Raw genomic sequence first — 24,111 nt, forward strand, 5'->3', positions numbered from 1 at the left:
GAGTTCAGATTTGAATGCAGTTTTTGGACACCAGATCCAGAGTTCTTTGTGAAATTAGAAACATGGGTATAAAGGAGGATACACATTTTAAAACTTTATATCTGATTTTTATATTTATCATAAATACATTTATTTGGCAGAGGATATTCCAACGCAATGAATTAAGGGTAACATGAGGGTTTTATAAATCTACTCTGAAAAACAAGATGAAGCCTTCATTTTAAAAAATCATTTTAATAGTTTAGACTAGGTTGGGTACAGCAATGCTCAGGAGGATAGTACAGTGATTGGCATCAGAGACCTACGGAAGCATTTAACAGATACTGTGAACTATCTATACCTAAATCAGCAGGTGAGTTTCCTTTCTTAATGACTATGATTTGCTAATACCTAAATCAATGAGTAGTCTCCCCACTTCCATGCAGTGGAAACTTATATCTGCATCACTTACTACATGAATGATGGCTACAACTTTGGAGAATGTGTGGAAGATTAATTTTTGAGAAAACAAATTGCACCAATTAATAAACAGAACTCAAAACGGAACTTTATTGGGGGGGGGACACAAACATGCAGTTATAGGATTTTGTGAACAATGTATCATGAAAATGACTGTTTCAATAATTTTGGAGCATTAGAAAACCTGTAGCTGTGATAAAAGTTTCCTGTAACTTCCTAGCAGCTGGTCACGTATATGGAGGGAAAGTACACTTTTCCACAGCAAATCATAGCACTTGGTAGCGTATATAACAACATGGAAAAAGTGACTCTCCCAAAGCAATGGCAACTGAGGAAAGAAATCTGTTTCTCCATTAATGCAGACTGTAAAAAGTAAAGAAGTAAACTGGAGTATTTACAGAAATGTTGAAAATCCTAACCAAATCTTACTTCTGAAGTGCCTTCATTTGAGGAAATAATGTTTAGCATAAACTAGAGCAGCGGTCACTTACCTGTTTCTTGTGCACAACCGCTGAACAGTTAAATGTTTTGGAAAGTTGTAATTTCTACGCATGGTCAGAATAAAAAAACCCCACCACAATAAAAACCTCAATAAAAAAAACAACTTGGAGTTTTTCAGTAGGTTGGTTAATTATCTGTCTCTCAACATAATGAAGGATGTTTACTTGCATTGCACTTCTTTATCTAATATTTAAAATTTAAACATTATACAAGTTAAAAAAAAAACCTAGCTAAAACCTTTAAAAAACAAAAATAAAAGCATAAAGCAAGACGCTATAGCACTTGAGCTTCAGTACCAGCTACAAAAATAAGCACACTGTATTAAAACAAATAAAGGCTTACCTTTCACTTGAAAACTAGCAGCATGGAAGATCTCATAATTGCATTATGATACAGACATCCCTGAGTTTTTTTTTTAAATAAACAAATTATATTCAGCTTTCTCTAAAATATACACTATAAATCTTATTACAAATGTAATATTCTGTCCTTTTATATTACTTCTGCATTCAATAGTCTAGCTAAAACTTTTTTTGAAGCTATGATAGTATTGTGTAATTAAAAAAATAAAATAAAATGAATAGAAAAAAATTGTATAGGCTAATTACTCTATAAATGAATTAAAAAAAAAATACCATTTAAGTTTCTGATTTCAATCAACTCCAAAGCAGTATTTAGAAAATGATAGTGGGACTTGGTTTGAGGAAAGGCGCGTAGTTTTTTTTTTTTTAAAGATAACCTGTTCTACTAAGAATGTGCTATTATTTTGAGGCAAGATACGTGCTTTAAACTTTGTGCAAATGAGCCCAAAATATTATTCAAATGCAATATCTAGAATGCAGTGACAATAAAAATTTCATCTAACTCACAATATTCTAAAAGTAGAGCAAGATACAGGAATTATATTTTGAGATGCTTCATATTCAGTGTATCACAATGAAAAAAAGTATATATTCCTAATGTCCCTTGAATTCTGTATTGTTACTTTAAAATTAGGAACTGAAATCACCTTTCACTATTTTCAACTTGCTCTTAAATTGGGTAAGATGAAATCTATAACAGATAGAAAATCATCTTGGATTCTGGAAAAAGAAATTTTGCTATCCCTTAAATATATTCTTCGAGAAATACAAATATATTTAGGAAATAAAAGCAGGTTTATACAGTTTCAGAAATAGAAAGCTATTTATATCTTTGTTTCCTTCACTCATTCAATTTAAGTGTGTCATGGTTCAAAGGAGTGAGGGAAGATATTGAATTGAAGGAACACAATTCAGGGAATGAAAATATTGTTAATATCCTTATTCTCAAAAAAGTCTTAAAATAAGACTACTACTCAGTGTGAAGAAGCTTCAAGTACACCTTGTTTGTTCATGTCTTACCAAAAAATACATGTAAAGGGAATTCTACTTAATAAAGGCTTCTACCACAACTGCTACAAGAAAACCAAGCAGAAAATACATTGTGCTCTATCATTGTATGCTTGTACCATTTCAAAATGTATTCTTAAGGGGGTGGGATGGGATCAGGGTTATCCTGTATAAGTAAAACTATATGCTTGTTCCCTTTATCTTGAAAAAACATTTACAGTATGAAACAACACGCTAAAAGTATACACCTGTTTATAATGCTGGCCAACGACAGAGTTGAACAGGCACACAGAGAAAGTTGCTTGTTAAGAAGTCTAAACATCTTATCTTGGTTCTAATGTTCATGAAGCTAATATGTGTGGATCAACACTGGAAAAATTAGAAAACAATACCAATGACTGTAAACCTTTGTGCAAAACACTACACAAGAGGCCAAGTTCTTTATACATTCACTGTGGAAAAGACTACACAAATATATTTTCTGTATTTTTGCAAAAAAAAAAAAGCATTAAATGTTTTCACCTCTCAAAAATTTAACTGAGTCAAAAAAGAAGTCTTTTTTTCCTTCTTTTTCTTTCTTGCTTTGCCAAGTAAGGCAAACAATGGTGGTATTGACTGATGACACACAGGAATACTTTCACTATTCCCTATTAATGCATTTCATTGGCATATTCTCATGGAAGCAAATACATCCTCTTGAAGAAAACAAACACTTGATGGAGTTTCTGTTAAGTTCTGTTCTGTTCACCACCACAGCTTGTGTGAGAATAGTCCTGAAGGGCAAAACTTAATTCTGGAGCATTAAAATGAAGCTCCATTCTTTCATCCACCCATGTCATCTCTTATCTGATCCACTCGAAGAGCGAGGTCCCTGAAGGCAGGGCGCAAGCTTACATTATTGTTCCAACACTCAGTCATGATAGAATAAATCTGGAGAAGAGAGAAGAAATCAGAGGTCTACATATACACAGAAAAATGCCATCATTTAACTGGAATAGGAATTAGGGAAATGAAGATATGCATTATTTATTACTGCTTTGCCTTGGCTCCATGACAACTGTTCTCTGAAAGTTCAACTACTTAAATTTTATTGATTTGAAATTCTTGGGCAAAAGGAGAAATGGAAATGTAGATTTTTAGTATAAACTAATGATAGTGGAAAAAATACTGATAATTTAATTACCTCATCAGGACATCCCTCTGGTCTTGGCAACCTTCCATTATTCTTCAAAAGTTCTATTAGATGGAATACAATCATCTGCCCTTGTTTGTCATTACCAATCATACGCATAAATTCCTGAAATGAAATGCTAGTTTCACTGACACAATATTGCTTTCCAGAGCTAATTTTATGTAAAATTATATTGTTAAATTTATGTATAATTCCTTGGTACCATGACATATTAGAGAACAAGCAACGGACAAGCATCAAAGACACCTGTGTGCAATAAGTATTTTGTTAAGGATCAAAATTATCTATAAACCAAAAAAAAAAATGTTTCAGATAAAATTTCCAAATCTGTATAACAACATTTCTACATTTATATAACTACAGTCCTAGCAAACTGTCTGGAATAATAACATAGTAACTTCCCAATCATCCAGCATCAAAAATTGCTTATGCAACACTTCCTACATGAAATGAGCTTTCTAAATGTGATACTCATAAAGAATGAAATGAATGCTTTACGAACTAGCATTTTTAAAAAGTAGGTATAATGGGACCAAAGAATTTAGAACCATTTTGAGGACTGTCCAAAGGGGAATATATTGGACATTATGAACATTAAATTGACTAACTATTTTCAGTGTAACTTTTTGGTTGCCTCATTAAAAAAAATAGGTAAAACAAAAACCATACTAACCGCTGGTGGGCTTTTGCTTTTCTCAATATATGTGAAAAGTTCATATAGAACTACTCCAAAACTCCACACATCTGAGGCTACAGAAAATTTGCTCTCCGTGAGTGATTCTGGAGCATACCTAGATCACATAAAAAATCAGTTAAGACCAGAGATTAAGTGAGTTTATATGTTAACTCTTGATTATCCATGCCAATGGCTGGCCAAAGACAGCATAAAATAATTGCAATCCACATAATGAAAATCTGTGTTAATCTGTTGCTCTAACTTCTTCACATGCAATTACTACATGTAAAACTGGCTGGCACAATCATTTCTTAAAATTCTGGTCCTCTTCCTTCCCCCCTCCCTCGATCACGTGTATTAATCTATTTATAAGGTAGGTTTACTGTATAGCATCTAAAAGATGCATGCATACACACATATCCATCAAGAATCCAATGACATTAATATTCATTTGAACCAAGGTTTGCCTTTTATAATGGCAGAAAGTTTAGATAATGCTTAACAGGAAATACATACATAGAGAGTTCATATGAATTTCATGACACTTTACAGAACAAGCAAGAAATGTTTAGGATAAAAGAAAAGAACTTCTGTAATGTGACAGAAGGGTATTTTCCAAAGCTATAGCACCTTGATACAGGTTAAAAAAAACCAAGCCAAAACAAAAACAGTTCAATACAGAATAATTTAAATACAGGGATATTTTATTAAGACACAGGAAGAAATAGTTTAGCATAACTATACTAGCAAAGGTAATACTTGCTCTTTAATACAAAGAAACCTTGAGAATTGCTAGAGAATTCCACTGGGGAAGAGTAGTGGCTCAGATTTGTGATTGCAGGGGTCTCCCAATGAGACCTTCCCTCCACTCTTTTAGATCAGCAGTGACTTTTGGAGAGTCTTGGAGAGCTGCCAGGGGCCGTGAGAGGCACCACTATGATTACAGAACCAGGATGGGGGTGTTTGAAATAGGACTGGAGCTTCCTGATTTTGAGACCACTATCTCTCTACTATTCCATACTATTTCTCAGACTTCTGTATAATTAATTTAATTGTCCCATGGAATTGGAATCAGAAAGGAGTAAGTTACCCTGAAGGAGAAAAAGGAGGTAGCAAGTGCCAAGTGGGTCAAACTACTTCTAATACTACCTTTCCCAAGATGTTGGTGGAATCACCCCAGGTACTTGAGTCCAAGAATTCCAGGAATAGTAGTACCTCTTAGACTATAGACCTTGCTTCCAGGCTGACTCTTGTAGACACCATTGAGGTGGGAGTAACTTTCCTGGAGAATAGGTCTGATATCTCTGCTACCCTGAATACCAACCACCAAGTACAGAGTACCATCTATGGACAGATAAGCCCAAGAGCTCTAGGAAGAGTAGTTCTTCTCAGACTACCAGGTCAGCTTCCATCCTGACCCATGCAGCCATCATCCAAGAACAAAACCCTTATGAAGATACATTCCAGAAACTTCTCCTGCAGATGCTGCCAGACTCCTCAGCAGTTATAGGTGCTAAAAACTGGAGAAAAAATACAGAATGCACTCACTCCCTTCTCTTTAATTAGCTTCACAACATCCTTGAAGACTTTCTTACTTAGCTATCCTCATCAAAGACAAAACCCTGGAGAAATATCTGCCCTGGGGATCTGTTCTTCCAACTGACAACCACTTATCCCAGAAAAATATTTCAGGAAAGCCCTAGAAATACTTCACAACATTCACTCCTCCTACCAACCCCCTCCCCAGTTCTGGAACCATGAACCAAATCAAATAAACTCTACCTCAGTTCCTGAAGAGCAGTATCTATTCTCTTCCATGAGCCCATTTATCATCCCAGTAGTCTTTCAACCCAAAATCCCCTAGCTGGCCACCACTCCCTTAGATACAGAGTTTCCCCTCATTAAGGTTTCAGTTTGCTCCTCAGTTGCCTTTGTTTTCATATTCATATCCTCTGAGCTTACTTAGCACAGTACTTGGCATACATATGAAAAGCTTAATAAATACTTTTTCATTTCATTTCATTCATTCATGGTTCCTGGCATCATAAACATCAAAAATTTATTTGGTTTTACTAATAGAAATCACTTTAAAAGGATATGAACAGGCAGTTTTCAGAGGAAGAAATTAAAGCTATCTATAGTCATATGAAAAAAATGATCTAAATCACTATTGATTAGAGAGACACAACTCAATGCAACTCTGAGGTGCCACATCACACCTATCAGATTAGCTAACATGACAAAATAGGAAGATGATAAATGTTGGAGAAGATGTGGGAGAGTTGGAACACTAATTCATTGTTGGTGGAGATGTGAGCTGATCCAACCATTCTGGAGAGCAATCTGGAACTATGCCCAAGGGGCTACAAAAATGTGCACACCCTTTGACCCAGCAATATCGCTTGTAGGACTGTATCCCAAAAAGATCCCCAAAATGGGAAAGGGTCCCACATGTACAAAAATATTTATAACAGATCTCTTTGTGGTGGCCAAGAACTAGAAATCAAGGAGATGCCCATCAACTGGGGAATGGCTGAAGAAGTTGTGGTATGTGAATGTAATGGAATACTATTGTGCTATAAGAAATAATGAACAGGAAGACTTCAGAGAGGCCTGAAAAGACTTATATGAACTGATACTGAGAGAAAGGAGCAGAACCAGGAGAACTTTGTACAGAGCAACAACCACAGTGTGTGAGGAATTTTTGGGGGGGACTTAGCCCTTCATAGCAATGCAAGGACCTAAAAAATTCCCAATAGACTTTTGAGGCAAAACGCCTTCCACAACCAGAGAAAGAACCATGGAACCGGATCACAGAATGAAGCAGACCATTTTCTTTTGTATTATGTTTTATTTTGTTTTATGGTTTCTCCCATTCATTTTAATTTTTCTATTAGCATGACTATGGTGAAATTGTATTTAAAAGGAATGTATGTGTAGAACATATATAAGATTGCATGCCGTCCTGGGGAGAGAGGGACTGGATAAATGCTTTTTCGTTTATTCATTCACTCACATAATTATTTTATATTTAAAAGTTTTATCATTCCCTTCTGTTTTTTTTAACACCTGTCATTTCCCCCTAAACCCTTCCTCTCTGCTCTCTCTCAACCCACTATTAAACTCTTTGTTGTAAAAAAAAAAAAAAACATTATAGCAAAACCAACTAAAATAGCAACTCTTATAAGACAATGCACACACTACATGCACATATTACATGGCACCTATTGTGTTGTACTCCCCAATTCTCTACAGAGAGGAGAGTACTCACATAATTATTTTTAAAGGAAAAATATTTTTGCTTCAAAATGTGTTGAAATGTAAAATGTTTTACAAATAATTGAAATGACAAATTCTCAAAAGATGGAAGTTTGCCCTCTCAAACATTAACTGTTCTGAAAAATATAACTTACCAGAATATGGGGCTTTCCCCAGGTTCTTTCACTTTGTAGTATTCTTTGTCTTGTGGCAGAACTTTTGTCAATCCAAAATCTCCAATTTTAACTCTATTTTCATTCTCCACCAAAATATTCCTTGTGGCTAGATCTCTATGAATGTATCTTTTTGTACCAAGATACTCCATTCCCTTTGAATAAAGAACATGGCATTTAGCTAATTTAATGAAATGTAAACAACATCCCCAATCATTTTGCCCCCTGAATCTTCCCTGTCTCAGGTTTCAAGAGCACTTCCTAGGAAGTACATCAATAGCGCAATTTTAGCATTAACAAATATGCTGCTGCAGTTAATATATAAAGCAGCTATGTGGGGCAGTGTACAGAGGGCACTGGGCACAGAGTCAAGAAGACCTGAATTGAAATGTGGCCTCAGACACTTACTAGCTGTGCTTACTGCTGGGCAAGTCATTTAATCCTCTTTGCTTTAGTTTCCTTATCTGTAAAATGAGCTGGACAAGGAAATAGCAAATCACTCTCGTATCTTTGCCAAAAAAAACACCAAATGGGCTCACAAAGAGATGGACATGACTGAAATGACTGAAGACAACAAAAGTTAATATAATGGTCACCTCCACTCTATCTAACTCCATTACATTCTAAACCTATTAATACAGGATTGGTAGTGTGGCATGATACAATGAATGTTGGGCTTAAAAAATGAGGTTAATGGAGTTCAAATCATTGCTTTGCTACTTCTCTTGGCCTGTTCCTTCATCTAAAATGGAAATAATATTTTTACTATTTGTACTACCTTATTTTGTAAGAAAAGTACTCTATAAATCTTCAAAATACTACTGTGAGTAGTTGTTATAATGTACAGGGGCAGTGGGAGTCTGGCACATGCACAGAGTTTTTGGGACTATATATCCTCCTTAAGGAAGATTGTTTCTAGGCATCATGATGATACGGAAGCAAAATACCTTGGAGAAACTGTGAAAGATATGTAGGTATTCTATATCTGGTAAGCTAAGCATATGGGGGAAATGCTTTGATTGGCTGAAGAGACATTCAGAAGGCCTTAGTTGGCTTCCATCATCTCTCTTGTCTCAGTCCTTTCCTGCTCTGTTCTCTCTCATGGCATTCAATGAAACACAGCATTATTAGGGGAGAGACTTTGGGGCTTTCTTCCCATCAAGGCCATGTGGTCCCAAGTAATAGGTCTTGGTTCCCAGTCTCTGTGCTGTTTTTTGCAGTCAGGAAAGCATTGATGCCCCATGGAGCAAGGAGACCTTTTTAAGGCTCAGGACAAAAGAAACAGAGAAGACTCATCTGGCAGTCAGGATGTGAATTTGGTGGAACCAGTGTTATGGCAGAGACTGAACTAAGACTGTATCTTCAAGGTACTGGGGAAAACATTTGTTTTTTCTTGTTAAGTTCTTTAAATAAATATCCCTTTGTAAAAGCTAATTGATGTTAAATAGTTAAAAGGAGCTGAGGTACAACTCACTTTGAGCACCTAGTAGGCAAGGAGAACAAAACTGGTAGGGGCTCAAACTGATGGCAGTAGAGAGACACCCCCAAACTTGCCATAGTACACTTTCTATCTGAGCATTTTTGCTATGCACATAGAAGTAAATTTCAAGATTCCTACTCCTACCAAAGAAATATCATAAGAGATCATTTATAATTATTTAAATAATCCTTTTCAGATTTGGAAAGAATTTTATATAAATTATTTAATTTGATCCTCAGAACCAAGAAGGTAAGTGCTATTATTATCTACGTATTACAGATGATGAAACTGAGGCTTCAAGAGGTCTCATTACTTGCCCAGGGTAAGATAAATAAGTAAACTACTGAGTGTCTGATCTGAACTTAGTTTTTCCTCATTGAAGGACCAGCACTCTATCCACTATACCACTTAGCTGCCTCACTTTGAGAAAGAAAGGCTGAAAAAGGTATAGGTTGTTTACGGACAAAGATGTTTACATTAACAGGTCAGCATTTGAAAAAAAAAAAAAAAAGAATGCTATATTCAGATATGGTGAATGTATTAAAATGCTGACCAGGATGCTATTACCTTGCAGATCTGAGATGTGTACTGCAGAAGTTTCTTATGATCCAGCCTTTCTTTATGTTTCTGAAGATAGTCACGTAAACTTCCATATGGCAAATATTCCATGATTAATCTCAGGTTACGACGGCCTTGTAATTTACAAACAAAAATTAAAGTTTTCATTATATTGATTCAATTTTTTTGGAAGAAACCCCAACAACTCTTCCCCACCCCAATTAGGGGTCAAATACATAAAATCTGAGACAAATTATAAAACAATTATAAATAATATTTACCACTGAGGATCTTCTATCCATCTGAATATTTCAAGTCTCAACTTTATTTGAAAATCTGAGGGTGTTGGTCTCAATTTATATGCTGTATATTACTCAACTACACATAACAGCAGCAGGGGTAACTGCTCTAAGTCCTAAGTAGACATACTATCTATCTATCTATCTATCTATCTATCTATCTATCTATCTATCTATCTATCTATCTATCTATCTATCCCATCTATCTATCCATCTATCCATTCATCTATATCATTATAGCTATACTTTCATTGGTATAAGGGACACCTACTGCAAAAACTCCCTCTACCAATGCAAAGTGGCACTTTCTCTGTAATTCATGGTTTCAGAGTGTTGAAAGATTAAGTAATCCAGGAACACACAGCCCATATGTGTTAGAAACAGCCTCATTCCAGGGCTGGCTTTCTATTCTCTGCACCAAGCTGCATTTTATATGAGCTTATTTTCTTTTTTTATGTCTTTTATGAAACAAGGAAGAAAATTTGGCCAACACAAAAATCATTTCAGTAGCTGAATAAAATACAAGAGGCACTCAGAATTCACAAAGATAGGGTTCCGATTTCTCCACAGGTGCTCAAAATAAAGATGGGAAGGGAGATCTTGTGAGGAACAATTATGTGAGAGAAGAAATGTGACCTGTGCTGATTTATCTCCTCTTTCTCTTCTTACCTCCTTCTCAAAATGGAAGCTTCCAATCACCAGACTAATCTAGACTACATACTGAAAACACTGATAAAAACTATATACAGCCCTAGAAAGTTTAATCCTGGCATTCCCAAAGAGGAATTTATCAACTCACAAAATATTGCTAGAATAAATATGGAAGAAATGTTTGAACCTTCTGTGCTCCTCTTCTACTCCACATGGCTCTCCCCTCCTACATCACACTGGTTGAAACAGTGAGCGTTTATTAAGCACTTATTATATTCTACACAATGTGCTAGGTATCAGGGATACAAAAATAAAATTCAAACAGTTCCTGCCCTGAAGGAGCTTACATTCTATTGGAGGATATGTGTATATGTAACTAAGTCTAGTAGTCTTGTCAGGAAATAAATTACAGGGAACAAGAAGTGTTCAATAATATGCAGGTTTACATCATCTAAAATCCCTGCCTCACTGTTGTCAGGGTATCTGGCTCCAAAAGGCTTAGTCAAAACAAAAGAATTATCACTAGTATAAAGGCGGGTTTTGTACAGAGAATGTTTCAAACTTCATTGGAGAATCCTTAAATGCTGAGAGGCCCCCTGCCCCAAACTGTATTCAATTCATTTTTATTTAGTCTTTTGTTAAAAAAGAAATTAGATTTATTCCAGATTTAACCAACACCAAAGAAAATGGGTATGGAAATACAGAGCAAAACAGAAAGGTCTATCTCTTTCTCATTCTCTTAACCATCTCTGGTGCTTACTTACAAATTTACATTAATATCTTTCACTGACATCTTATTCAAGAACAGAGCAAATCCAGGAGATTATAGGTGCACACCTATAATTCCTGCTCCTTGGGAGAAAGAGGCTGCTTGAGCTTTGGAGTTCTGAGCTGCAGCAGGGCTAAAGCTGATTAGATATCTGCACTAAGTCTGGTACCAGTGTGGAAAGACTGAATGTGGTCTTGGGGAGGGGAGAGTGGAAGGAGGGGGAAAATTTTAGTACTCAAAATCTTATAAAAGTGAATATTGAAAACTAAAACTGAAAATTAATTTTTTAAAAAGAAAGAGGGCAGGTCAATACTGTGCTAATGACAGTAGGATTGTTCCTGTAAATGGTCACTGAACTTCCAGACTGGATGGGATAGGGAGACCCAATCTCAAAGGAAAAAACAAAGAACTGGGCAAAGACTTCCTATAGCTACCATGCATAATCTCAACTGTATACATACTTTTTCTTCTAGGTAATTCCTGCAGTTAATTCAGATCTACTGCAAGTTTACTGAAGGCATCAATCTACTATTGGAGCTACTGAAAACATACTTGAATTAGAAAATAGGTTTCCACATGCCCCATACCAGCACTGTAGCACACTCCCTTGTATTTAACAATGTTGTCATGTTGCAAAGATTTAAGAATTTCAATTTCTCTTTCAAAGTCTCTCAGGTGCTCCTCAGTACTGTGCTGTAACTTTTTCACAGCCACCACTTCACCAGTGTTGTCTTGTAGAGGGTCATATCGGCACATTTCCACACTCCCAAAATTACCCTAAACAATAAATAAGTGTTCTCATTAATATTTAACTATTTCAATTTTTCTTGAGGTCATTGTAACATAATAAACAACATCTGACTAGTTTTCAATTATACAGAATCTTAGAAAGAAATCATTGGGGTTTAAAAATAAGAACTTTAAACCAATAAAAAAGTACTACTTCACAGAAAAAGAAAGTTAATTTATGAGTATTATGGTTGAAAATTTTTTTTAGATTTTTACAATTTTTATTTAATTAAATGTTTAAAATTATTTTTAAAAAATCCTTAAAATTTTTTTTTGAGATGACAAAAGATTCTGGGATGACAAAACCACTTAGACTAGGAAAAATAAAGGTAAGGCCAGGAGGATAAATTACTGAACTTTTGAGACTGACTTTAAGGACAACCATGTATTTCTATAACAAGTCAAAGAAAAAGAATTCTGGGCCAGTTCACAAGTCTGATCTAATAAGTTTATTCTTTAGTGACAAAATAGAAATTTTTACCTGGTAAAAATATTTTTTTCTTTCCCTAAGCCCAGGACAACTTCAGAGAAAGGTTTTCTCTTTTTAAATCAAGAATCCCTACACATATGACATTAGCAAATTGGTAAGTATTACATTTTCAAGAAAAGTTTTGAGTTTTACTCATCATCACTTTTATTGCATTCTTTAAGACAAAGTACTTAAGCTACACAAATTTAAACACCTAAATATTTAACTATATTTAACATTTTTGGGGGTGAACTTTAAAGAATAAAACCAACCAACCAACCAATTCAGGTTACATAACAATCAAATTTTTAAAAAGACCTTTGATATGAAGTTAGTTTAAAAAATTATCAGTCACTCCCTTCATGTCTTCTTTATTTTTCCATCCTTTCATTCACTTGACAAATATGTATTAAGCACCTGCTATGTGTAGGCACTGTGGTAGGTGGTATAGATAACAGAGACAAACTATAAATCAAGCATAAACTAAACGAATTTAAATTATTTGGGGAAGAAAAAGCCATGGACACATAAAAATATGAAAGACATACAAAGTTAATACAGAGTAATTTGAGAGTGGAAAAAGGTACCAGGAATGGGGGATGATCAGTAAAGGCCTTGTATATGAGGTGGCACTTGAGCTGGACTTTCAAGTTAGGGAACTGAAGAGGCAGAGGTATGGAAGGATTTCATTCCAGAACCTGAGACAACATTAATACTAATAACAATGATGGTAATTTATATCATGCTCACCACGTGCCGGGTATTGTGCTAATAATAAGCACTTTATAAAGATTATTTCATCAAATCTTCATGCCTACACAAAGACATGAAGGTTAGAGAAAGATGGAAAACAGCAGGAGGCCAGTTTGGCATGGAAGGTGAATGAAGGGGAGCGATATGTAATAAACCTTGCAAGAGGCTGGAGCCGGACTGTGAGGGGCCAAAGGTGCCAAACAGAAGAGTTTGTATGCTGTGATTTTGGCAACTGTATAAAATATGGATGGGAAAGAGGAGAGATCAGGTAGGCAGATCAAGCTGTTAAATTGTTCCCGGCAAGAGACGATAATTACTGTTGTGATTTTCTAAATGGAGAGAAGGGGAAAGATTTAAGTGATGCTGTGGAGGTAGAAATGACACAATTTGGCAAATGATTATATATAGTGGGAGAGCAGAGTTGAAGATGACTTGGAGGTTGCAAACATGGACAATTTGATAGAAGAAATAGGGAAGATAGGAAGCGAACTGGGTTGGTGCAAGGGAATATTGATGAGTTGCTTTGAACATGTTGGGTTTGAGATGTCTGTGGGACACCTGACTGAAAATGTCCAACAGATAGATGCACGGTGGTATAGAATTAGAGCTCAAGAGAGAAAGTCTACGGCTGGATAGACAGCTGTGGGAGTCATCTGTGATGGGATGATCAGTGAAATCTGGGATCTAATGAGATCACTAAGAGAAGGGAGCAAGGAAAAGACCAGAACAGAATCCTGAGGAATGCCTGTGATTTGGTAGTGGGATACAGAGGACATCCAGCAAAGGAAGTATAGAAGTAGTGGCCAGGTGAGCAAGAAGGAGACCAAGAGGGACCAATATCTCTAAAATCCAGATAAGAGACTATCTAAAAGGAGGAGGTGGTCAACAATGCAAAATGCTATAGAAGGAAAAGAAGGATAATGTCTGAAAAAGTAAGATTTAGCAATTAAAAATTTATCAGGAATTTTGGAAAAAGCAGTGTTAGATGAGTGAAGAGTTAAGAAGCCAGACTGCAGCAGGCTGGGATTCTTCAGCTATGTAACACACTTTCTTCTGATAGAGTCACAGTCAATATCTGCTTTCTTCACTTAGCTTTACTTCATAAAAGTATTTTCACATTGTTTCATATCTCTGTTCTTATTATTCTTCTTTAATATCTCAGCATGTCTATACTTCAAAATGTGATTTTGTTAGTGAAGACTAAGCTCTTTTTCTGACACAAATTGTAATCCCACTGTGATTCAGTAGAGTCTTACAGAACTGCTGTGGCCAAAAAAAGTTGTCATAATGTGGCCAACATTGGAATGAAACTCTCTCAATACCTTGGATGACAGACACAATTCATATGGGTGGGTCCCATAAATGAAAGCCTTATGTTTAACTATTATAGTCTATGAGAACCCTGGGTCATCTCCATGCCATGATGGGCATCAGAATAAGGATTTAGGGGAGGAACTATTGTTATAAATTACATTATAATGTGTAATTGTGTGTTTGAAGAGAATTTTGGAAAATTTCAAATATTGTAGAATCCTCTACTGGGTATAAACTCTTTATCTAATTCTCCATATACTAAATGATACCCTTCCAAAGAGTCAGATACCATAGGAGGCATCATAACCTTTGTAACTTGGTACTTTCAACTTTGCCCAAAGGAATGTAATTTCTTGCCTTTCACTTTTATTTCACTGATTCTCAAGGGCAGAGACCATCTAATTTTTGTACTTGCATCCCTGGGTCTAGCACGTAGTAGTAGTGCCTTAATACTTTTTCATTCATCTATCCTTTTTAGACATAAAGGTAGGGCAGAATGGTATAGTGAAAAAAACACTGATCTAGAAGTTGGAATTAGGGTTAGGGTTATGTATGATCTTGGGGAAATCATTTAACTTCTTTTCATTTTTAAAATGAGGAAATTGAAATAGATGATCTTTAAGGTTCCCTCAAGATTTAAAACTACATTGTAATTCTTATTTGACAGATAAGAGAAACTGAGGTACAATCTTGACCAGTTCAGAAACTCAAGGCAGGGCCTAGATTATAATTCAAGATAAATACTTTTCCTATAATGTGTGTGTGTGTGTGTGTGTGTGTGTGTGTGATGCACACACTACCTCGTTTTTAATATCAATTGTGTGAGAAGCAAGGGTACTCATTGTGAAACAGCACAGTGTAGTGGAAAAGAGCACTGGATTTCGAGTTAGGCGCCCTGGTTAAGGAACTGTGTAACCACTACAGTCTCTTAATCTCTCATTTTCCCTAGTCTGGAGCAGTAGAAGGAGCAATGAATTTAGAGTCAGACACAAAAGCACGAATCCTCAGCTGGATGACCATGGGTGTCATTTCATCTCTCTAGATCTCAGTTTCTGCATCTGTATTCCTTCTGTCATTTCTCACTGCTCCAAATCCTACAACTCTGGCTTTAAAAATATTCTTAACTTATGGTCACTTTTTAAACCTCAATATTTTTTAGAACTGTGGTTTGTTTCAAATCTTTTAAAAAATTCAAGCAAATAATGAAGATTATCAGTAACAAAATGAAAATATTAAAATAAAACTTTACTTTTTGTTGAGGAAATAAAGGAAAACACTTTATATATAAAAAGTTCCCTATGGTATTTTCACTATTGAGCTAACTGAAAGGAGTAACAATAAGTCTGTCAGCAAACATTTATTACCCACTATCTATGAAACCACCATGGGGGACACAAAGAAAATAAAAAAACCTCTGCCCTCAAGGAGTTCACATTTTAATGGGAAGAACCCAAATATAAATAACTACATACAATCAAGACACATAGGAAATAAGATGGAAGATAATCTCAAAGATTAGAAATTAGCAGTTGTAGGGGATAGGGAAAGAAAGGCCTCCTGCACAAAGTGGGAAATTGACATGAGTCTTGAAGGAGGCCAGCAAACCTCAGGAGGAGACGTGATGATGGAGAACAACCCAGGCATGGGGGAGAACCAGTACAAGAGAACAGGAACAAGGAACGTATGTGCAGTAGATCAGTGAAGACGGACTGTAGAGTTTAAAAGCCTTCATTATGAGGGAAAATCCACTGGTTCTTTTGTCAAGAAGCAAGATGATGGAGATGGACATTTAATGCAATTACATTTTCCAAGGGTACCAACTGGAACATCCCAATGAAGCAACAAAAATTAGCAGACTAGGCAAAGAGTATATAGCCTTTGTCTTCAAGCATGAAGAATGATAATTCAACTGGGCATTTCCACATTTAAGGAAGTCTAATTGTTATTAAAAAAAAACTCCACTTGTAATACCGTGTTTTCTATCTTCTATACACCAAATTACTAAAAAGTGTATTTAACTGTAAACATATTTAGAAACTGCTGCCCTTGTAGTCTTCTCAGTTTGGTCTGAATCTATGTTTTATATTCAAAATTTAGCTGATTAATCAAATGTAAAAATAAGACTCTCCCAGCACACCTCACTCAAAAGAAGAATTATTGAATAAAAAGGAAAGAAAATGGAACAATGTGAATGATATGACAAAAGGGTCTCTTTGAATTGAGAATGATTTTAACTGAAACTAAGAGCAGCGGACCTTTTATAAGAAGTAGTGATGGCCTAAAGAAATTTGGACTCTGTCTTTCAATCCCCTGGTTCTGATAGGAGCACACTTTTTCCTTATCTTGTCAGGGTCCAGGATCTCACACCACTTCCCCACTAGCTTCTCAATGTGACCCCTTATGCTCCAACCATTTTCATTCTACTGGAACCCTGGACCTCACTCTTGGATCCCCTGGGCTATGAAAGGTGAACTCCCACCTTATTTTTCAGGGGCCCAAGACTCAATGCCACCTAACTTTAGTATTCCTCATCATGCTTCCCTGTGGGTGCCCTTCCCATCCCTTTTCCATACCCCTTTACATCCTGTCTTCCCCCATTTGAATGTAAACTCATTGAGACCAGGAATTCTCTTGTTCACTTTTATCCGCATCCCCAGTGTTCAGCACATAGACTTAAATCAATTTTCTCTTTTTGCCTCTCTCTTTTTCTTTCCCCCTCTAATCACCCTTCCCTTTTTCCTTTTGCTCTCTGGGAATCCTATGGCAACAGCGCTAAGGAAGCTGTGGATATACACAACAGAAATAATTTCTATTACTAAGGCTCTCTTTACTATGTAACTCTTGCCTCAACAGAGCTGTATTATTCTAGAGGCTACTGGAATATATTATTGGTGTTTAGGGAAAGTGGCTTTCATTTTTGCAAAGAGTTTTGAGTTCATGATAGAACAACAGCATTTGAATTCCAATTTTATCTGCACCAAAACCTGCCCCTGAAAGAATCATCCAATAGTTTGCTATCATAGGAATATGCCACAATCACTGGATTAGGAAGTCTAAATTTAATTACTAAAGTATGAAGTCTAACTATAACTACTAAAGTATAATAACAAACAAAATATCAGCTCACCTGGGTTTAACCCCCAAATCCATTTTAATTTTTAAAAAGACTGGCTAAGCCTCTGAATCTTTCTAAAGTCTTTTCTCTTGGAATGTAAACAGCACCATGGCTTTCATAGGGTTTGGAAGACTTTGTTAATTACTTAGATGAAAGATCTTTGAAACACAGCACTTTCCATAAAAATCAACATGTGTCCCAAAGTTTAAAAGGAAATTAAGTAATAAGACTTAAGTAACACAGAGACCTTCAATCAAGTATCTGTTGCGCACTTAGTTACCCTTCGGTATGTCGAGTAAAGTGAGATTAAAAAAAACTAAGTTGAGCACATTATTTGTCTGCCTTTAAGACTTATATGAATTAAAGACAAAGCTTAACACACAGGAAACAACTAGTAAGCAATACAAGTGTCTGTCATTAAGTGCTACATTGTGGAGCACTTCTATTATATTGGAAAACTTGTTTATACTCTATGCCTCCACTTCTCCTCTCTTTTTTTAAACCCTTCGGAACCTAGCTTCCTGCCTCACCATTCACCTGAAACTACTCTCTCAAAGCTATCAGTGATTTCTTACACACCAAATCTGACAACTTCTTTTCAACTCTCCTTCTTCTTGACAAATTTGAAACATATGACATTGCTGCCAATCTTCTCCTGCATATTCTCTACTCCCTACTCTCTCTTGGTTTTCCTCCTGCCTGTCTGACCTTTCCTTCTTGAGTCTCCTTTGCTAGTTTTGCATCCACTACTAACCCCCAAGGCTCTCTTTTCCCACTTAGGGATCTTATCAGCCCCCTGGGCTGGGCTACAATCTCTATGTAGATGTTTCTCCATCATATATTCAGCCGTAGTCTCTCTCCTGAGGTTCTGGTCATGCACCACCAATCATCTATCGTACATTTTTAACTGGATGTTCATGGACAGCTCAAACTCCATAAGTAAAAAAGAAAACTCATTATCTTTTCCCCCAAACCCTCCCCTCTTTCAAATTCCCTCTCACTATTAAGGGCCTGACTCCCTTCCCATTCACTCAGATTCACAATCTCAGCCATCTTCAACTCTCACCCCATCTATCCAATAAGTTGCCATATAAAGACATTTTTGCATCTCTTTTCTTCTCTCACACTGCCATAACTTGAGTTCAAGCTCTTGTCTGAACAACTGCAGCAGCTTTCTAATTGTGATCTCTGTCTCAAGTCTTTCCCCTTTCCAATAAATTCTCCACTGAATTGCCAAAGTGGTTTTCTGAAAGTGTAGGTCTAACCATGTCAGACCACTCTTCAATAAAGTCCAGTGATTCGGTATTACTGTTATTCAAATATAAAGTCCTTTTTTTGGCATATAAAGCTTTTCAGCTGAACCCCTGCCTATCCTTCCAGTCTTTTTGTACTTTATTTTCCACTCCACGAACTCTTCAATCCACTTACGCTGACCTACTTGTTCTGCTCACACAAAACACACAATCTCCTACTTCCCTCTTTTAACTGGCTGTCTCCCATATCTGGAATGCTCTCTCTTCTAAAAGTCTTCACCTTTTAGGATGCTTGGTTTCCTCTGAGAAATGGCTCCAGTGCCACCTTCTTCAGTAGGCCTTTCCTGATTCCCCTTGCTGGGAGAGCTTTCCCTTCTAAGGTTATTTTTTATATATTCTCTGTCTTGTATATATTGCTTCATCCTATATTTGGTCTCCTACACTGCCGTGTAAGGCAGGGATTGTATATATCGCTCCATCCTATATTTGGTCTCCTACACTGCCGTGTAAGGCAGGGATTGTATATATCGCTCCATCCTATATTTGGTCTCCTACACTGCCGTGTAAGGCAGGGATTGTATATATCGCTCCGTCCTATATTTGGTCTCCTACACTGCAGTGTAAGGCAGGGATTGTATATATCGCTCCGTCCTATATTTGGTCTCCTACACTGCCGTGTAAGGCAGGGATTGTATATATCGCTCCGTCCTATATTTGGTCTCCTACACTGCCGTGTAAGGCAGGGATTGTATATATCGCTCCATCCTATATTTGGTCTCCTACACTGCCGTGTAAGGCAGGGATTGTATATATCGCTCCATCCTATATTTGGTCTCCTACACTGCCGTGTAAGGCAGGGATTGTATATATCGCTCCATCCTATATTTGGTCTCCTACACTGCCGTGTAAGGCAGGGATTGCATATATCGCTCCATCCTATATTTGGTCTCCTACACTGCCGTGTAAGGCAGGGATTGTTTTTTTCCCTTTCTTTGCATAGTATCTGGCACATAAAAAGCACTTCATTACATAGTTGTTGATTAACTACGTGTAGTACAAATAGTAAGAGGTTCAGATATTCTTTTAAAAAGGGGATCAGAGAGGGCTAGAGTAATTAAGTAAGTCTCCTTTATGAGGGTAGGGTGGACCTTTAGGGACAAGTATTACTTAGGTAAGTGGAGGAGAATTAGGAAAGCTTCTAGGAATCAGTAAAAGCCCAGCAGTGGGTAAGAGATTGATGTGCTACTGAAGCTACGAGAAGACCACACTGATCAGAGCAGAAAGTGCATTCTGGGGAATGGGGGGAGATAAGATGAGAGAGGGACAATCAGGAACAAGTACGTCTGCACTGTGTCTTGTTGGAACAGTTTGCTCAGACAAAAGCAATAAGAGATCACAGATGTCAGAACAGCACCTAGAACATAAAAAGAATCAAATAAGATCGAGCCTATCAAGTCCAATATAGTTAGCCACATGTGACAAATATAATTAGGGATCAGAAGAATTCTGGGCCTGTGACTAAGCAGCTACCAAATGTTAGCTAAGTCACTTAATTTGGGGAGGGGAGGGGGTTCATTTTGTTCATCCACAAAATAATATAATGAGGGTGTTGGTCTGGATAAATACTAAGATCTCTTTCTAGTTCTAAAATTTTATGACTATGAAAAAGTTTCTCAACTTACCTTGCCAAGTTGCTGCAGGAATTTAAGGTGTCTCTCTTCAAACTGTGTGGGATCTCTGTCTTCAAAAGCACCAGAAAATCCTAGGGCACCAATTCTCATATTTGGCAACATGTCATTTTCTGTTAGTAATTCATAGTCTGAGGAATAAAGAATCAGGTAAAATTTTACCACCATGATGGCTGGCATGTCCTCAATTAACAAATAATAGAAATACAATCATGACCTGGAAGAAAGATTAAGCTGGAAATAGTAAACAAGATTGTGGAAGCTGACGGGCATTTTCAATTTTCTACACAAAGAATGGTAAAATCTCTCAGTGAAACAAATTTTGGAGGTAACAAATGTTTTTCCGGCACTGGATAGTTTGGTACTCATTAGTAAAGGTTTTATATTAAATTTGGTCACAAACTGGTAAAAGAAGTATCTGTTGCTAAATCATGTGCAAGTAGTCTTAGCACTTAGCATAGTGTCAGCCAAAGAGTTAAAAGTTAATAAATGCTTTTTCATTCATTTATTCATCCATCATTTTACAACTTCATTCAGCATACTAAAGGGGAAAGAAAAACAAAGAAGTCTCTTATATTGAGTAAAGGGTACAATGACAAAATGAAGTCATTAGTTAAGAAAGAATGGGAATACAGGTTAAATGTATGCTACAGAGAAAAGAGATCAGAAACCTTCAAAACTCTCTATATGACTACTTAGGAAAGAAGATAATGTAGGGGAAACATTTTTTTTTACTTTTTAATAGAAAGACTACTTAATTTAGGGCAATATGGAAGTCCACAAAAAGCGGCTGGTAAATTACAAATTAGAAACTGGGCTAGCCAAAAAGAAATAAAAAGTTCCTTTTTTAGAGCCCTAAAAGTCAATAAGGAGTTCATTAAAACATCATTATCAGCAATAATCTAGAGAAATAATGAGACCAATTGGCCATTAACATACCTGGAGTGAGTAAGCTATTAAGGTCTCGTATGATGGCCCGGAAAGAAGGCCTGAAGTCTGGCTCATAATCCATACAATTATTGATAAGGTTCGCTAACTCCGTCCACTTTGGTGCAGGGAGCTGGTGTCTATCTTCATAGAACTGCAGTTTCTGTAATTAATGAACCAAACACTAAAGATTAATCATCGCATGATGCCATAAAACTCTTATTAACAAGACAAAATGAAATGACTGTTAAAAAATTAAGCTAACCATTAAAAAAATGCAAAGAGTCACAGATTAAACACTTCTAATTTATGACATATAAACTTACTCTCTGAGAATCTAATGCACTCAGGGGTTTGTCTCCTCCACTGCAGATTTCCCACAAAGTGGTACCAAAACTCCACTTATCTGCTGCCAAACTTAGGTTCTTAGGATTGTCAATACATTCAGGTGGAACCCATGGTATCCTCTCCTGAAGAACTGTTAAATCATATAACAAAATACAGTGACAAAGCTAAATGAACTTTTTTCATTTAAAATTTGTTCCGACATGCAAGTTATTTTAAAAATAATCAGAATCACTGAATTTTTTTAGAGCTAGAAGGGCCTTGAATTTTTTATAATACACCATATCATCTCCACTATACTTACGAGAATTAGAGGGCAAAGGACAGGACAAGAACAAGCATTTATATAGGGCCTACTGTATTCCAGGCACCGTGTTAAGAACTTTTACAATATCTCATCTGATCCTCACACGTCCCCTTTCAAGGTAGGTGCTGTTATCCTCATTTTAAGGAACAAGTATGTCTGCACTGTGTTTTGTTAGAACAATTTGCTCAGACAAAAGCAATAAGAGATCACAGATGTAACAACAGCACCTACAACATAAAAAGCTTAAGCTGAGGAAATTGAGGGAACATAGGTCAAGTGATTTGATCTGGGTCAAACAGCTAATAAGTGTCTGAGGCTAGATTTGAATTCAGGTCTTCCCGACTTTAGGCAAAGCACTACATCCACTGCACCACCCAGTTGCCTCTAAACTATCTCCTGCATTAAAAAAACAAAAACCAAAACTACACATACACTAAAAAAAATGAACACTGTCTAAGAAAATTAGACTCAAATATTTTTATAAATCTCTTTGTCTGTCAATTGAACTGTTCCAATGGTTCAACATCAGTATTAATTCTTTTTTTCAGGTTAACAGTGCCCTACATTAGAGAGATAAGCTACACATATATAAGACAATGTTAGCCCTAGAACCTTGGAGTGCCACAAAAGTGTTCTAATACAGTTTGTTATTTCCTCCTGTCAAAACTTTCTAGGCTAAGGTCCTGGGGCTTGTAGCTCCATCAGAATTGTGCTAAGTAAGAAGGAGGGTACAGGACTTTGTGTTCTTTCACATATAGTCTGGTACAATATAAACTCCTTGAGGACAAGGAATGTTTCATTTTTGTCTCTCCAACACCTAGTACGGTATCTGGAACACGGTACGTGCTTAAAAATATTTGTTGAATAGAACTGAATTTGCTGACTTCTGGTTAGAACATTCAAAATTCTTAAATGCAGGAATAATATAGCATTTTACATACATTACAAAAAATTTTTTTTTAATGAAATGGATAAAACGATATCTCAGCTTTCAGCTGAAATATATAGTAGTCTGTTTGAGTCTTATGGTTAATGGTTTAGAGTTGGAATACAATGGTTCTTCTCCTCCATGCCAGATGATTATCTATATCAGCCTTTTCTCCTCAACTTTGAGGGTCAGGTTCCACAAGGCATTTCCTGTCCTACTCTCTTGACCAATTTGAGCACTACTGATAGTCACAAAACCCACCAAGTTTAAGGACGTTTTATCTATAAAAGTTCCAAAATGGTGGTTAATTTAGATAATCCAAACATTCAATTTATTAAAGTAAAAACAATATAAAAATTATTCAGGAGAATTATTTGGGTCAGATGGATACAAAGTAATGCTTTTTCTGATATTTTTATACTTCAACTAGTTGTTATATTGAACTTGCTTATTCTTTCAATACACAAGAGATGAAAAAGTGAGAAAAAATCCTAAAATCACATGAAAAGACAATTGAAGACTAGTCAAGACCTCAAAGGAGTTAATATACTGCATGTTTTCTTAAATTTTTAATGAAAACAGGAAAAAAAATCTGAAACACTCTTGTCTCACCATAAGAATATTGAGGAATTCAAAAAAAACTAAATATGATTGCTGCTTCTTATTGTAAAAATTATTAAAATACATATAAGTCCTAAGAAGACTTGCATACAATTTTTGCTTAATTCATATTTTACTATAAACTATAAAAACTTTACTATAAAATTTAATCTAGATTTTATTACTAATCAAGATCACAATACAATGAACAGTATTTTTTTTTTAAACCAACAAGCT

At 36.1% G+C, this 24,111-nt stretch overlaps 1 protein-coding gene across 4 annotated transcripts in view; it reads right to left on the minus strand.

The window, feature by feature from the left end:
• Positions 1–214: 214 nt before the first annotated feature.
• The window catches only part of JAK2 (Janus kinase 2), a 136,777-nt gene continuing 112,880 nt past the window's right edge, over positions 215–24,111 (minus strand). For 2 of the 4 annotated variants that reach the window (XM_072597285.1, XM_072597314.1), the window contains 9 exons: positions 22,021–22,172; positions 21,707–21,857; positions 20,762–20,898; positions 11,974–12,163; positions 9,677–9,801; positions 7,612–7,784; positions 4,196–4,313; positions 3,514–3,627; positions 215–3,260 (listed from right to left, as the gene is read on the minus strand). In XM_072597285.1, coding sequence (XP_072453386.1) covers positions 3,153–3,260; positions 3,514–3,627; positions 4,196–4,313; positions 7,612–7,784; positions 9,677–9,801; positions 11,974–12,163; positions 20,762–20,898; positions 21,707–21,857; positions 22,021–22,172 — 1,268 coding nt within the window. In that variant the 3' untranslated portion in view covers positions 215–3,152. The other 2 variants (XM_072597304.1, XM_072597293.1) reach the window with 2 other exon arrangements.

This window comes from Notamacropus eugenii, chromosome 1, assembly GCF_028372415.1.
Source record: "Notamacropus eugenii isolate mMacEug1 chromosome 1, mMacEug1.pri_v2, whole genome shotgun sequence".
In the NCBI taxonomy this organism is placed as follows: domain Eukaryota; kingdom Metazoa; phylum Chordata; class Mammalia; order Diprotodontia; family Macropodidae; genus Notamacropus; species Notamacropus eugenii.